The sequence below is a fragment of the Larus michahellis genome, chromosome 2 (assembly GCF_964199755.1).
Source record: "Larus michahellis chromosome 2, bLarMic1.1, whole genome shotgun sequence".
Lineage (NCBI taxonomy): Eukaryota > Metazoa > Chordata > Aves > Charadriiformes > Laridae > Larus > Larus michahellis.
Window position 1 is genome coordinate 93,873,677 of NC_133897.1, and position 15,659 is coordinate 93,889,335.

Here is a 15,659-nt window from a genome sequence, read left to right on the forward strand (position 1 = left end):
GGGAAAAAAATGCGGCTATATTTAAGTACAGAAGTGCCCACTGGCCATTCAAAAGCACGAGCAAATATTTCCACTGGTAAATCGCAGTAAATATTTCAACTAGTGGATCACAGAGCACCAGTAGATCACATACCCCTGCTGGGAAAGGCAGGAGAGAGCGAACGCACAGCAACCCGATGCTGCAGCGCGGACAGGGACCGGCGCAGCCTGCGCTGCCCCCATTAAACGCTGCTGGGCCGTAGCGCGGGCGGGCGCCGCTGTCCCCGCCGGGGGGACACCTGCGCTCCCTGCCCCCATGCCGTCGCCGCGGCAGCGGGGAGAGCGCCCGTCCCCGCCGCATCGAGGCTTCGGGCGGGTGTGAAGCTGACGTCCCGAGGCGACGCCCTTACGGCGTCAAAAGTTTCAGCTGTCGGCGTTGAACCCCCCCCGGCTTTCTCCCCGCCGCTTCCCACCCCCCTTCTCGCCGTCGCCGCGGGGAGGGGCGGGCAGGGGCGCTGCGCGGTCGCACCGGGCGCTGCCGCCCCCGGGCGAGCGGCGAGTCCCCTCCCCGCGCCCGGCCCGCCGGCGGCGGCGGGAGGGAGGGACGGAAGGTGCGCCCCGTCCTGCCCCCGTTGCCGCCGCCCCCGGCCGCCATGTGAGAGGAACGGAGGGCCGCGGCGGAGCCCGCCCCCGGGGGGCGGCGGGGCCGGATCGGCTGGCCGCCGCGCTGCGGGGTTCTGCAGGTCCGCGGAGGTGGCGGCGGCGGCGGCGGCGGGCGGGCAGCAACAAGCCGACGCCGGGCCGGCCCGCCCGCCCGCCATGGCAGCCGGGTGGGGGGCGAGGCTCGCCGCTCCCAGCCGCCGGCGGGGCTGAGCCCGGCTCCAGCGCAGGTAGGTAGGCGCCGGGCCCCGGGAGCGGACCGGGGGGGGGGGGGGGGCGCTACCGGGCTGGGGAAGGGGCTGGCCCCGGCTCTCCCCCACCCTACCGGGGGGGAGAGGCGGCGCTGCCCCGGCCCGCCGGAAAGTTTGGGCAGGCGGCGCGGAGCCCCGGCCTCCCCCGCGATGCCGCTGCGGTGCCCCGCGCTACGGTGTGGCGCTCGGCGGTGCCGGTGCGGTGCCGCCGGCGGTGAGGGCCGTGAGAGGCGGGCGGAGAGGGAGGGAGGCTTTTAAATGGCTTTGAGGAGGGGTACCGCGGAGGTGGGGCCGTGCCGGCAGGCTGGAGCGCCTTGGCTCGTCGTGGCCGGAGAAGTGTACGTATTTCGGTTTGGGGTTTGTCTTTTTTTTTTTTTTTTTTATGTTTTTTGATATTTTTTTTTTTCCTCCCGATTTAACGTGCGGCGTTTTAAGGACGGGAGCGCTGCCGAACTCCTGAAGGATGGCGGGGGGGAAGAGGGTTAAATGCCCCCCTCTGCTGCGGGAACTCCCGGCGGCTCCGCTCGCTGCCTCTTAAAGGCCGGGGGGAAGGAGGGGGTGGTGTGGGGGTGCTCGTTGGGGCAGTTCGGAGGAGAGGTAGTTTGGCTCTGCTCTGCCTTAACGAGCATGGTTTTAGCTGTCTTTAAAGGAAATGTGCTCACGGGTAGGTATTTTTTTTAAAAAATAAGCCAGCCGCACGCTTCAGGCTGAGTAAGAGGTTAATGGAGATACCGGCGTGAATGCAGTCAGCGGATGGGACTCAGTTGGGTGATTTCTGTTCCCCGGGCTCTGCTGGGTTTTGGGGAGCTCCGTTTTAATTCAGCGCCCGTCCTCTTCACGTGTTGGCATTAGAAGGGAAAAAGAGCCCCCAGATGTTCTGGTTTTTGCATGCACCTGCTTTTGCAAAGCCTAACTCCCCGGAGTTCTCCGTGATGTTCCCACCCAGCCAAAGATGCCGGGTCCGTGTCCACAGCCCTGCTATTTATAAGACTTGGCAGAGTGTGGGAGGGGGAGGAGGAGGAGGAGGAGGGATGCAGCACCAGGCTGTTGTTTGCCTTTTGCATAAACTACAGAGACAGGTCGCATATTGTTTGAGATGTTGCATAGGTGGAAGGGGGGGGAGGGGTGTGTTGGGGGGGAGAAGAAGTGCAGAAGCTGAAGTGTTCCTAATCCTTCTCTTCCTAGGGATCGTGGATCCGTGAAGCGCTTCCCTCCGATGTGAATGCAGTGTCCCCTGTGGGATGCAGTAGGTGATGCCCAGCTCTACTGCAATGGCAATTGGAGCTCTCTCTAGTTCTCTTCTCGTAACCTGCTGCCTCATGGTTGCCCTCTGTAGCTCCACCATACCTGTACAAAAACTGGCCAGGGCTCAAGACAAACAGGAGATAAAGGCAAGCCAGGAAAAGAGGGATCACACATCGACAAGGGACAGCCAGGCAGGCCCGGGGAAAATGAATGAGATCGGCCGGAGCGGGAGGGAGGAGGGCGGCAGGGACTGGAAGAGCAAAGGAAGCAGGAACTACTCGAACAAGGAGTCTTGGACTAAGCAAAAGCAGGCTTGGAACAGCCAGGGGATGAGCAGTAAATCCGGGAGCATTCAAGTGCAAGAGCAGAGGGATGCTGCTCCCCAGGAACCTCAGGCAGCCGAAGAGTCCTCTCTCCCAGAAGCTGTCGCCAGCGTCACTCCCGAGCCTCCGGAGGAATACGCCTACCCGGACTACCGCGGGAAAGGCTGCGTGGATGAGAGCGGCTTCGTCTACGCCATCGGGGAGAAGTTCGCACCGGGCCCCTCCGCCTGCCCCTGCCTCTGCACCGAGGAGGGTCCCCTCTGCATCCAGCCCGAGTGCCCCCGGCTCCATCCTCGCTGCCTCCACGTGGACACCACCCAGTGCTGCCCGCAGTGCAAGGAGAGGAAGAACTACTGCGAGTTCCGAGGGAAAACCTACCAGACCCTAGAGGAGTTCATGGTAAGGGCTGAAGCCCAAAGGGCCTTTTGTGGGTCCTTCCGCTGTTCAAGGGGGTGTTGTGTTCTTCAGGTGCTTTCTTGGGGGGCGTTCCGGGTCTCCCCCTCCCCTTTTCATTTCCATGTTGATACTGCTTCTGCAGGGCTGTAAAATATTCCCCTTAAACATGACCTTTCATGCTCTATGGTAGTGTAACGTTTTTAAATGAGGGGGCTGATCTTTATTAATTCCTTTGGTATTTACAGTAAAAAATGCTACTTGAAAGGATGCTGCTCCCGTGGTGGTGTGGATTTTATGAGAATTTCCGTTTGTCTCCTTATCTAACTGTTAACTGTGAAACTTCTACCTTGCAGGGATCGAGCAGGTTTTGTGGGCTGACTTCTATTCCTAGTAATAATCTGTGTTGGTAGCTTTTTCCTAACAGTCATTTCTCTTCTCCTTTTTAACTGTTTAAACTGGTTGTGTAACATTTGCTTTCTGAGAATGACTATGGGCCTTCTTTTTAATAAGAGCATGGCTTGCAGCCTGAATCACAGTGGTACCTGAACGACGGACTTGAAAAGCTGTATGTTTAGGGAAGTCCTTTTAGAATAGGGCCTTTTTAGCACCACTGCACAAGGTCATTATCATTGAAAATGCAACTTATTACAGTGCACTGAAAAGTTTTGGAGTTGGGGCCAATTCCCCGGTGACTTACCTTGCCTGTTTCCCTATGGTATTTTACTGTGGCTGACATCTGCGAGCAGACTCTTAAGAATTTACTTGCGAATGACTGTTCGGTACAGGGCTGGTTCAAAACCCATTTCTGAACACACCAAAGATTTTAGAGATGAACATGTGGAGGGGAGTACGAAATACAGTTCAGGGTTCTGGCAGCTCGAGCCCCTCTCAGGATGGAGAAAAAGAGAATGTATTTGCAAAAGCTATAAATAAGTTGCCACCTCTGCTCTCTGTGGTATTTGTGTGTTCTTGGAAACTTAACTTCAATTCATAATGTCTTTCCACATTCTTCTTCTTGAAAAAAAAATAGGAATAAATAAAGGAGCAGAATTACTCTTTGCAGAATAAACCAGTCTTTTCCCTTGCTCTCTTCAGGCAGTAATGCGTAGATCATCAGTGATATTTCAAAGCATGGCAGAAAGCATCATATCATCCTCTCTTTTTTCCATGTCACCCTCAAGGATTGCATTCAGCTTCAGGGTGACAGTTTTCTACTTGAAGAGGGAGAAGGTACTTTAAACAGCAGTTGGTTGGCATGACCTTTTTGGAGAGGGATTGTGAGATCCTTGCTTTTGCAGAGAAGTTAATTCTGAGGAGTGGCCAAAACAGCGACGCTTCTGCACATGTTCTCTGTAGGTCTCCCCTATCGAAGTTTTAAAGGCTCCCCCCCGTGCTCTAACGAGTTGCATTTCTTTGCCTTTATATCGTGGTGTCATATTAATGGCTGTAAAGCAAGCCTGAAATACCTTATTGTATTGAGCATGTAGCGAGAGGATAAAACTGTAGGGCTGCCTGTTACATCGGAACATGGCTGGCAGCCTTGGTAAAAAGGGAATGCTGAATGGTGACATTTACAGAAATGTTCTGAAAAGACTTTGGCTTTCAGCTTTCTTTTTAACCCCATTCAGCCATTAGCCCTTGTGCTGATACCCTCTTGTAATGAAACATCGGTTCCCTTGCTGCTTGATTTTTTTTAGCCAGCTTAGGAAACATAAGTGAGAAGGGATGTCTGCTCGGGATGCACAAGGAAAGTCACCAACGCAGCTGGGCGGTGGAACTGCAGCCTGTTTATTTGGACCTGTGAGGACATTGGTTCTTAGCTGGGCTTCAACGTTGGTTCCAATATTGTGAGTGCAAAACCGTTAGTGCAGCTGTTTGCCCGTGCCGCTGCAGCCGGTGGAGATGCCCGGCAAGGTGGGGTACAGATGTCGGCAGGCTTGCTGCTGCTCAGTGGCAGCAATTGCAAATGCAAGTAGTTGCATAGGATTTCAGAGGTCATTTTACAAGTTTGAAGTTGACGGTCTTAGAGAGGTTACTAACATGCAGTCTCTTGATTAAGGTTGGGGAAGGAGTTCTAAATGGAAACAATCTGACTTTCCTCTGTGTCTGCACCTACAATTTGTGGCAAGAGCAGCAGAGATCACTGAAGGAAGAAAAAGGTGACCTCCTAACTTTTTAAGTGATGTTACCTGCACAGATATTTATGCATAGATGCGTAAATATGCATGCAGGTTTGGAGTTTGCTTATATAAAATTAATATATGGCTTAGCATGGCAAAAAAACTGCCCTGAGCTAGTGCTAACTGGGAAGCCGAGTGTGCCAGGGAATGGGAGGTTTGATGCATTTCTTCTGTGATTCACAGTCCTTCCTGCAGGCTTTGCTTGTGTATGCGTGTGCGCATGTACTTCTGCTTGCAAAAAGGGACATGGATGTCGAGCCAAAACACAATGCAAGTGTGGGGGAAGGATGAGGTCTCATAAAGCTGTTTCCATCAGCACCGCTCTGCTCTCCTGTGGGCATTGGTGAGGCAAGATCCCAGAGGGATCACAGCATCCATACGCGTGGAACCGGGAGTTCCACTCCAACAGCTTAGTTGTTGAAATACAACGAGGATAAAATTCCACACTGGAGCTGCCGGGTGCTGAGCACGTGCTCTGCTAGATGTTTTTCAATCTTACAGTAAGATTTGAAAACGCAGGCTAACTTATAAAGTAATAGCCTTACAAGGACCATAAGTTCTCTTCAGAGGTTTGCGAAAGACCTACGTTTTTTGAAAGTTGTTGCTTCATGTGTTTTGTTTAGAATTTCTCTGCTACCAAAATCTGTGTTTATTTGTGAATAACTTGAAAATCCGTAAGTCAACAAGCCCAAATGGATTTTGAAACATCTGTGGTATTTTGAAAGCATAGAGAAGCAAAAACAAGGCCAGTATGTTTATTCTTGTCAGCTTAACCCCATTCATGTTCTGAGTTCTGTAAGTGGCAAGGAAATATTAATAAGAATTCCAGCACAATAGCAAGTCAGTTTGGGTTTATGATTGATTATTTTTTTTTAAACTTAGATGTTTTCAAGGCTCAAGTAACCAAATGTAGATTTTTTATTTTTTTTTTTTAAATTCAGATGATTTTGTTGGTTTGGTTTTGGTGTGCTTTATTTTTTAACTAAACTTCAGCACGTGGAAGTGGGGAAAAGAAAGCTCAAATAACTTCGGACCAGAACTTCAATAAGTGCAAATGATTTGTCACTTCTTAATTATGACAATTTACAGTAAGTTGCCAGATAAACTTAATACCCCTCCTAAGCTACTGTTTTCTTCATGCCCCACTAGTGGGAAATCTACCTGTTTATACAATGGTGCCTTTACTTTTTTACGACGTCTGCAACTCCGTTTATACATCTGCTCATAAACTTACCTTTAAACAATTCTAAGGAAGTTAATTTTTTTTGCCATCTGTACTCTTTATTTTCTACAGGTTTTATGGCTGCCTGGTGAATACTTAAGACTTCTGTGTCTCTCGTTGTCTTCCCACAGTTTTTGCTTAGGCAGAACCACTGCTGCCGTAGAGTTAATAGCTTCATCCTTAGACCACGGAGATGTGGTATCATTAGTCTTCAGAGAGAAGTTGATAGGTTGGATTATTTCCAGTCCAGCCTGGTTATGTCAGATGCGCTAAGCATGAGTGCTGCCGGGCTCGTCGTTTCCCAGCTGAACAAGTGGGATGCTGGTCGCATTGGCTGCCACGAGGAACTGCACTACGTTATAGGAGTTGAGGGCAGGAAATGAAGGACCAAACGTGTCTTTTCATTCTGACTTATTTAGCTGTTGTTATGTATACACACTTATTGTCTCTCGTCTCTCTCTCTCTCTCTTGTGATGATTATGTCTCCAAGTATTAAGCTGCCATTAAGATGTGGAAAGAAGCAGGGTTTTTCTACAGTTCGTGCTACATCCTATTGATCTATACAAAGCAATACACTACCGTTCGGTCCAAAGATGAACAGATAAATGTTGACATTAATACCATTTTAGCAGGCACCGCGGTTCACTTACGTGCCTGAAAAGAGCTTTGTAGAAATAAGCACATGGAGACCTTCCTTAACCCTGCTACCATTACTCATATTGGTGGGTTGAACAGATGGCAATACTTCTTAAAGTTGTACTGTCGTTATTTCGCTGAAATCCCATGATCTATAACGCAGGAAGGGTATTCTTGACTGCAGTATCACATTAACAGTGTACTCCATTCATGAAAGATGTAGTCTTCAAGTGTTTGTCCTGTATAAGATGAGAATGAATTATTCTGAATCATCATTATTAGATGAAGATTTGATCAACTTGGTTTCTCATTTAATAGTATTTTCAATGCTTCATTAAATGGCTTCTTGTTCTAGGAATTTTAGGCTTCTGTCAAATTTGGAATTCTAGTAAACAACCTGCTTAATTAGAATACGTTTAGATTTTACAGATGAGAGGTTTTAGGAATAACATCTGTGTGCTGTCTTGTTTCCTGATTGTCATCAGATACTCTAGTTTTTACATAGCTACTAAGTGGAGTCCTGGGAGAGGGAAAATCTGTTGTTGTAGTTGCTGGTCTTGTTGAACTGTGATCATTGGCAAATTCGCATTTTTTTCAAGTGATGGTGCCAAAGTGTTGAAACCATTGAAACCAACTGAAAGCTGTAGCTTTGCTTTGTTGAGCCTGATCATTGGAATGGAGTTCTAGTAACATTCATCAAGTAGGATTAATTAAAAAAAAAATTAAAAAATCAGTCCTCCCCAAAAAGCATGTTTTCATAACTTAGTAAGTATTGTTTCTGGATATAACTCCAGAGGGAACTATTCTTCCTATTGCCTTGCAGATAGTAAGGAGCTCGGGTTTGCTGACAGTCAAAATTTCACGTGCAGTTCAAGTGATTACCTGGAATACCTGAGCCTCTCAACTCTGAACGCTGCATCAGAAACCTCCTCATCCGCTGACACTCCAGCTCTGCAAGTGAACACGGCAGTTTATAAACAATTACAGGACAAAGTTCTTGTCCCAAAGCCTGCAATAAAAATCTGCGGTACTGGGCTGTCAGCCTCCTTGTAGCATTTTATAAATGTATGGTGTGGTGTTATCCTGGGTAGAGTGTAAAGCAAAGAGAAAAATGGAAGCGAGCAGCTGGCAAAGGAAGCCTGAAATAAATAATAGTAATAAAAGCAGAAAGCAACACAGCAAGAGACCCTATTTAGGCTTTCTAAGCAGAGGGGACGGCATGAAAGGATATGTGAGTGCATAAGCAAATAACAGCCCTGGCAGGTGGGAAGGGAAGTGGCAAAGCATGGATGAGCATTTAGCTGGAGACGACGCTGTGCAAGCATCAGCATGTTTGAACTTTGGAAGTGAGAAGGATGTGAAAGAGGCAAGCAAGCAGAGAATGGATTTGAGGAAAAATGTGATGGGCTGCCTAAGAAATAGGGGAAAGAAACCAGATGATCTGCAAGTTAGACGTGTGGGTGATTCTTCACAAAGAATAATATGTTTTAGATATGAGGCTGCTCTGCTTTTATTGGAGAAATGTGACGGGTGGTTGTCTGGCATCAACTGGAATCTGGAATGAAGAAGGGTGTATAGAAAAATGACCTCATCCTTAAGTAAACCTAGATCCTGCACAGATTGGGGATTTAGAGGATCACTGGTAATATCATACAGCTGTATTTTCATCCTGTGTTCTGAGCGTGGATGCCAGTGTGGTTATTTGGAGTACAGCAATGAAATTTACAGTTCACCCTGTATTGCTCTTCAGCACCTTGGCTTCCCTCTACCTCCAGCTCCTTGCATGGCACAAGGACGTCAGCGATGCGATGTGCAGCGCTTGGTCAGGAACACTGAAGAGGACAGCTGGAATTGTACATGTGGCAAATGCAGACTTTTGAAAGTCCATTTTTTCCTAAATAGGGCCTTGATGCTGTTTTCTTTGGAATTGATTTCTTTGAAGTAGGTCATTCAGGTAATTATCTTGTGGTATTCCTGTTCGGTAGAGTTCTTCAAAACCAGTAACGTTTCAGTAGGTAAAAAGGATGACCTGTATTTTCCTTCACCCCTTTCTTTGAATTGCAATTTTCTTTTCAGAAGGTTACAAGTATTACAAGAATGCTCCAAATACAATTAACCTACGGGAAATACCTGAATTCAAAGGATGGATTTTTTCCCGACTTCTCTTCAAAAATGATGATTTTCAATAAAATGCAACTTCCTGCCACCAAAAAGCTTTCAAAGCTGGAAAAGTTGCGATAAGGATTTCCATTAAAAGAAGTTTCATATTTCATTTAGCAAAATTTTTCTTCTTTAAATACAATAATTTTTGCTAAATTACTTTTTGAACCTCTAATGGAATCAGATCAGATCTCATCTAAATTATGAGCTTAATTTGATGGAAGTTCATTGGAAATGTGGTAGGGAAATTTTTGCTTTATTTGTGTTCAACGTCTAAAGAGTTCTTGTTTCCCAGATCCCTTTGACTTTTCTGTTTGGGGCACAGGTTGGGAGCAGAACCTGTGTGTTTTTCTGCTGCAGCTCTGTAATTTTGCAGGAGCCCAGCTTCATTATTCAGACCACAAAAAGCATTTTTTTAAAGGGGGGAGGAAAAAGAAGTGAAGAACAATGCAGATGGGAAGGTGGGCATTGCACACTTCAGGAGGGCATTAAGTGAAAGAGTTAAAAAGGTGTCTGGATTTGTGTTTCAGGTTTCTCCGTGTGAGAAGTGTCGCTGTGAAGCCAATGGTGAAGTGCTGTGCACTGTCTCAGCTTGTCCCCAGACAGAGTGTGTGGACCCGGTGTATGAGCCCGACCAGTGCTGTCCTATCTGCAAAAATGGTGAGTGATGGGTGCAAAACAAGAAGGGGGGCTTCTGTCGGAGAGATCCACGTTGCTGTGATCTGTTTTTGAAAAATAATTCCGATATTTCCCTTTTTCCCCAAACGGAGATGGAGAAGAGTTTTCTGTGGGTGTGTCTTCCCAGTGTGAGGAGCCAGGTCTTTCCTTGACTGGGATGGACTCGATTATGACCTGCAGGGATTTTTGTTACCCAGGAGACAGTTAGGGTGTTAATACCAGATAGTGGCTTCTGAATATAAATTTTGCATGAACTCATTGTGGATATGTTTTATATAGGCACACAAAACAGAACTCGGGCTCTTCATGTTACCCACCTTTCAACGTGCGCAGTAGAAGTTCCTTTTGTTCTCCCTTCTTATTTGTTCCCCTTTCAGAGATTCTTCTCTTCATTTTTTTTTTCCCAAGGCAAATCAAATGTACCTTATTGAGCTCATTTAATTTTCATAACTAAATGAATTAAACTCCCAAGTTTAATTGAATATTTTTCGTAACTAAATTAGACAGAAAGTCTCTCTACTCCCAGGAAGGGCTTGCATTAGATCAAAGTCTTGGTCTATTTAGAGGAAAAAATTACATGACACACCAGCTTATCACTTATAAAAAAGAAATGATAATTTGTTAATAGAAATGAAAGCTGCAACATCTCAAATGAAATTATATTTAAAATGAAAAAAGACTTTTAAAAATATTCAGATAATTGGCAGCCATATATTATTTCTCTAGAATAGGTGGGCTCCATTACATGAGCTAAAACAAACTGGTTAAAATTGTGGAAAAGCTAGGGGAGGAGAGAGTGTACAGCATATGCTTTCCACAGATTCAACAGTAGATGATAAGGGATAGCTAATTGCATTGGAAGAGTTTCGTTTGTATGGGTATAAAAGTAATTGCTTCACATCCCTTAATTGGTTGTTACAACCCTGAAGGAATTTGTTCTCTGCTGTACAGCTTAAGGGCACTCTGCTTATGGAGATGAGGACAGGCATTTTTTGAGGCATTTAGGGACAGTTCCTGAAAAAGGCTGAATTTGGGAGCTGGTGGTATGATAGGTATCCGGTCTGGAGGATCCTTTAGCACTTTTTTGATGGCAAGAGCCTCCTGAGGTGCTCACAGGCTTTTTGTGTGCACCACGCTCTGCGGCAGTTCCCCAGGTGGGGGTGACTCTTGGCAGGCAAAAGGTCTGTTTTCAGTATTCGGGGATGGAGTCACAAGCATAACGCGCGAAGTCTCTTTTGTCTTTCCCACTGAATTTCTCTGTTTGGAGCAGGATCGACTTTCCATTGGTGCACGTTCTCCCACGAGCATCGACATTGTGCGCTGCGGTGGCCATCTCCCAGCGGTCGCTTGCCTTTGGATTAAGGTGGTATGGCAGCGCAGGGCTTGGCTTGGCTGTTCACGTAGATCCCCTGACATGTTTCCCAGAAATGAGGCCTGTTTAAAAAAATCAGACATAAAACATGCCTTAGTTGTGAAGTGCTAAAGCTGAATTACCCAAATTCTGCCTGCAAGAAAAGGGTGGTCTTGTTCCTCAGTGTCTGAATCCCCAAAATTAATTGCATATTCCTTGGATCTGCCCACAAGCTGGCATCCCTGACCTAGTTTCAGACCAAGGTGACCAGAGCTGACTGTTTCCACTGAGCTGTACTGTCACTTCTCTGCATGTCAGAGAATCAAGAGTGGCTTTCCGTGTTAGCTTTTAGAGGAGGAAAAAAGTCATTAACAATAACAACAAAAACAAGATAGCTCAGAAGAAGATCGGCTTTTCTGGTTCAGCAGCTTCAGTACAGTATCACAAAGAAATTTTTGAGGAATCCTCTCCATCTGGGGAGTGCATTTAAAAAAAAACTATCAGGCGGTTTGCTTTCAGAGCTTATTTTAAAGCAAGGGACACGCGCAGTTTGCAAAGAACTTCAGTGAATTGCTGAACGTTTTTAATTAGATTGGAGCAAAAACCTACTGGGCAGGAAAAAACTAGCCTGCTTCATCCCCTTGTTATCAAGCCTACTGGAACAAACACGCCGCGAATCTGAGTCGGGGAAACAATCATCGCTTCTTTGTGCTTTGGGGTTGATGGCTGCAGCAATGACATCAATGACATCGTGTTTGCGATCCGAAAGAGCTTGGGTGATGTACAGGGGGCTCAGCAGCATAACCTGAGTGGTGGGAAAGGTGGAGCCGTGGAAAGCGTGTAAGTGGGGTGACTGCCTTCATGGTCTGCATCCCACCCTTGGAAGGGGCAGAGAAGGGGTGGGAGGTGAAATTCGGGTTCTCTACACTGACTAATATTTGTGCGTTGAAAATGCACAGACTCCAACTCAGATTTCCCTCCCTTTCCTGGCTCTTCGTAACGTATAAGACTTTCCCGACTTGCCTGGCCTGCGGATTGCTGTCGGTCAACCAACAGTCAGGGCTAAGCAGCCACATCCGTCACTGGTAGGACCACGTACAAATGCCTGATTAAGAACTATGGAGGAGATCTAGTGAAAGCCTGCTGTTATTAGAAATGAAGGAATTCAGTCTCTTGGCAGGCGTGAGACAGCGTGCGTTATCCCTTGTGGGAAGGAGGGGGTGTATAGTGGACTTCCCCAACCTGATTCCACAAAAGTGCTGGCAGCCCTTCAGAGGAGGGGCGGGTGGGTGACTGCCCAGCAGGCTGACACAGCGGCACGCGTGTACGGGTACAGACTTACTTTGAATGTAAGAAGTAGTAAATGGAAAACTTGCGTGGCAAAGAATGGTCTTACGTGTAGGATTTAATAGTCTTCTATATCACATCCTGACTTTCAAGAAGGAGCCTAGATGCTTCCATAGCTGAAGGTGTTATTTTCGTCTTTGTGGGCAGGGACAGGGAGTACTTTAAAGAAGTATATGCTCTGAAAGGAAGGGATAGAAAGTGAGACCTCACTGAGAGAATTGTGGGGTGAGGGGAATTTTCCTGCTTTTTGTCTCGAGTCACTACAGCTAAGGGAGTTGTTGTGTGTTTATCTTATATATATGCCCTGCAAGGAGGCACGGTGGGGACAGAGGGGAGTGGAGGAGTGGCTTTCTTCTTGTGTGGGTTGACATCTTGAGCTTCATGCTTTCGGTAACTCACAGCAGCAGCAACAAGAAAAAACATCTGGAAAGTTAAATCTGCCTTCAGAGAGTTGCGTTAAGTAACAAGTGCCCAATTCAGCTCTCCATCCTGCTTTACGGTACTAGCAAAGTATTTACTTCAGTGGAAGCCGTCCCTGTTCACAGCGGTATCAATAAGCTCAGAATTGGACACAGACATTTCTACCGTTCGTACGGAGTGAAGGGTAAAGATAATAGGCATACAATTCCCTTTCCATTAGGAAAAGGCTGGACACTTGTCACTGATTCATTTGGGGCAGTGGGAGGGGGTGGCAGGGGTAATACAGAAAGTGAATTATCTTGCTGGATTAAATTACCTTGGTTGTCTGTTCCACTTCTATTTCCAGTATTAGAGCCCTAATAGGCGTACACAGCCGAATGCCGCTTTGCCTGAAGCGTGCAGTCGATGGAGTTAAGAGTGGCCCTGCTTCTGCTGGTGTCTTTCCAGGAGGATGAGATTAAACCTGCAGCCCACAAGGAGCCTGGAGGGGGAGGCGTGGGTGCTAGACCAAAAAACATTTGGTTCTGAGGTCCCCAAGAGATTTTTATTTCATTATGTGGCTGAAAGATTGTCCCAGATAAGATGAAGCTGATCCTAGTGCCTTCCTAGCATTTATCCATCTGTGCGTCAGTGTTGTTTTTGTTTCTGCAGCAGGGAGAGCTGAACTTCTCCTGTCGGTGAAGGCTTCTAGCTACGCAGTGGGGAAAATACAAGCGCTGATGCCCAGGGGGTCGCCTGTGTTCTCAGGGACTGTAACAACCGCAGGAGGTGTCCTGTCTCTTCTCACTGGCCGCGCAGCAGGGACACTTTGCTCTGGATACAGTCGTCTCAGGTGCCTTCGGTGGGATGAGTCAGGACCTCATTTCATATTTGGGTTCATAGTTACGGTTGAAATACATGCATCGTGTGGTTGAAATGGTTGCCAGTAGTAAGGTGTGGGTCTAACATGATGCAGGCCGAGAGGGTAAATGTTCATGGTTTTGTATACCCGTACTGAGAGGTTGGCTCAGTGAAACTTGCTTTAGTACCTTTACGTACAATTACAATGTTCAGGCATGGGGTGACTCGAGAGTACCTCTAAATGGCAGGTGGGGACCTCCGTCTGCACAAAGATGCTCTGAAGAGGGGCAAAAACCTGTCAAAGGCTGGCAGAGCTGATGGCCCCTTTTGCGACTGTCTGCACAAGGGGACTTTGTTTCACCATGGGACTCAAATCTATTAAAAAATGATGCTGGTTGAGGTGGTACCATCACCCCTGTGAGCTGTTGTCCCTCTGAAATCCAGGTAGAGAGAGGGTGTTTTGGGCTGAGGGACCTGTTCGGCCATAACAAGGCTGAGGATGTTTATTCTGGGCAGATGAAGGGAAGCTGCACCTTGGCAGCTCTCATATGAGCTGGCTGTTTGCTCTTCCCTGCAGCCCCAGCTTTGCTCAAGCACTGTGGAGAATCTGACCTGTAAAATTTAATGTCCTTCTGCAGTGTGTTTAACTAAAATATGTTATGCCCTCGACAGTATGTGCCTTGATCTCAGCAATGAAGAAAGTATCATTATGCTGTCCAGGTAGAGGTCAAGGCAGGACTATTGCAAACATCAGGAATTTATTTAAATAAACAGTGCCATTGATCGTCTTCTCTTTCTATTTTCATTTTAAATACCTTTTTCAGTCATGCTTTGGCAGCTAATTTATATATAGCAAGAAGACCCAGAAGTTTTAAAGCCTGACAGTGGTTCTTCAGCCTACATTAAAGAAAGGATCAAATCGGGTGGTCATGGTAGTCTCTTCTAGATGTAAACTATAGGAATCATAAAATGATTGTGAAGTCTAGTTTATAAGATTGAAGCAGTATTTCATTCAGAAAAAAAAAGGAATTTACATTAAAAAATAATAATGTGATGAACAAGAAAAAATTTCAAACTAATCCCAGTTCCACCCATATTGTAGGCGCCAATGTGATTTGTTCCATTCTGATGTGTTTAGTTCAGGCATTTGAATGCCTGTGTATGCAGGGTAGTATTTATTCCATGTTTCTGTGTGCATGAGCCGCTTAGCAAAAACTTCTGCACAAACTTCCCGCTTTAATAGGCCGTGTTTCACAAAATGATTCATAGTATGGGTCTGTTAACCAGGAAATATTAATGTTTCAGAGGGAATTAATGTTTCAGGGGGAAAAACACACATTAAAGTTGTATGAACAGCTGTATGTGATTAAAATTGCCTAGTGAATAAGCAGGTAGGTCTAAAAACTGTAGCAGATATTTTGTCAGCTACTTATTGAAAAGAAAGAAATAAAAGACTTGCATCTTTTTGGCTGCACTGGGCATTTAAAGTGGTTTCCAAATCTGGTAGGTGAAGTTGGTAAACTAGTGGAAGTAGGTTTTGGTGGTGATTTCTGCTGCTGATGAAGCTGGAAAAAGTTCAGTCTGTGTTGTCTTAATTCAAGGAATTCCTTTAACCCCATTTCATCTCACTGCTCACCTCTCTCATTTTCTCTCATCGCTCTGGGAAAGTTGGTGGCTGCACAAGCTATGTGTTCTTCCTGTGCAGAAATCACAGATTTTTCTTCCCGTGCCATTTTTCCCGCTTAGATCAGAACCTGTTTAACTGTGCACGGGTTACCACTGCAAACTGGGCTGAGCAAAAACTTGTGCCAAAACCACATCGGCCTCGTCATTTCCAGCTCACAGACATGTGCGTGCATGCACACATATATGGGATATGGGGTTGGCTTGGTATTTTCATGCTGAGCTGGTTAAGTAGTGGTAGGTGGTGTTATTTCCTCTGAGGGTATTTATTTAGTGTACAAAATGTGT

At 46.5% G+C, this 15,659-nt stretch overlaps 1 protein-coding gene across 4 annotated transcripts in view; it reads left to right on the plus strand.

The window, feature by feature from the left end:
- Positions 1-549: 549 nt before the first annotated feature.
- Positions 550-15,659, plus strand: part of VWC2 (von Willebrand factor C domain containing 2) — a 60,693-nt gene continuing 45,583 nt past the window's right edge. The window contains exons 1-3 of one of the 4 annotated variants that reach the window (XM_074573581.1): positions 550-869; positions 2,076-2,857; positions 9,583-9,712. In XM_074573581.1, coding sequence (XP_074429682.1) covers positions 2,144-2,857; positions 9,583-9,712 — 844 coding nt within the window. In that variant the 5' untranslated portion in view covers positions 550-869; positions 2,076-2,143. Of the gene's footprint in view, positions 874-965; positions 1,229-1,450; positions 1,555-2,075; positions 2,858-9,582; positions 9,713-15,659 lie in introns of those variants that run through there. The other 3 variants (XM_074573580.1, XM_074573583.1, XM_074573584.1) reach the window with 3 other exon arrangements.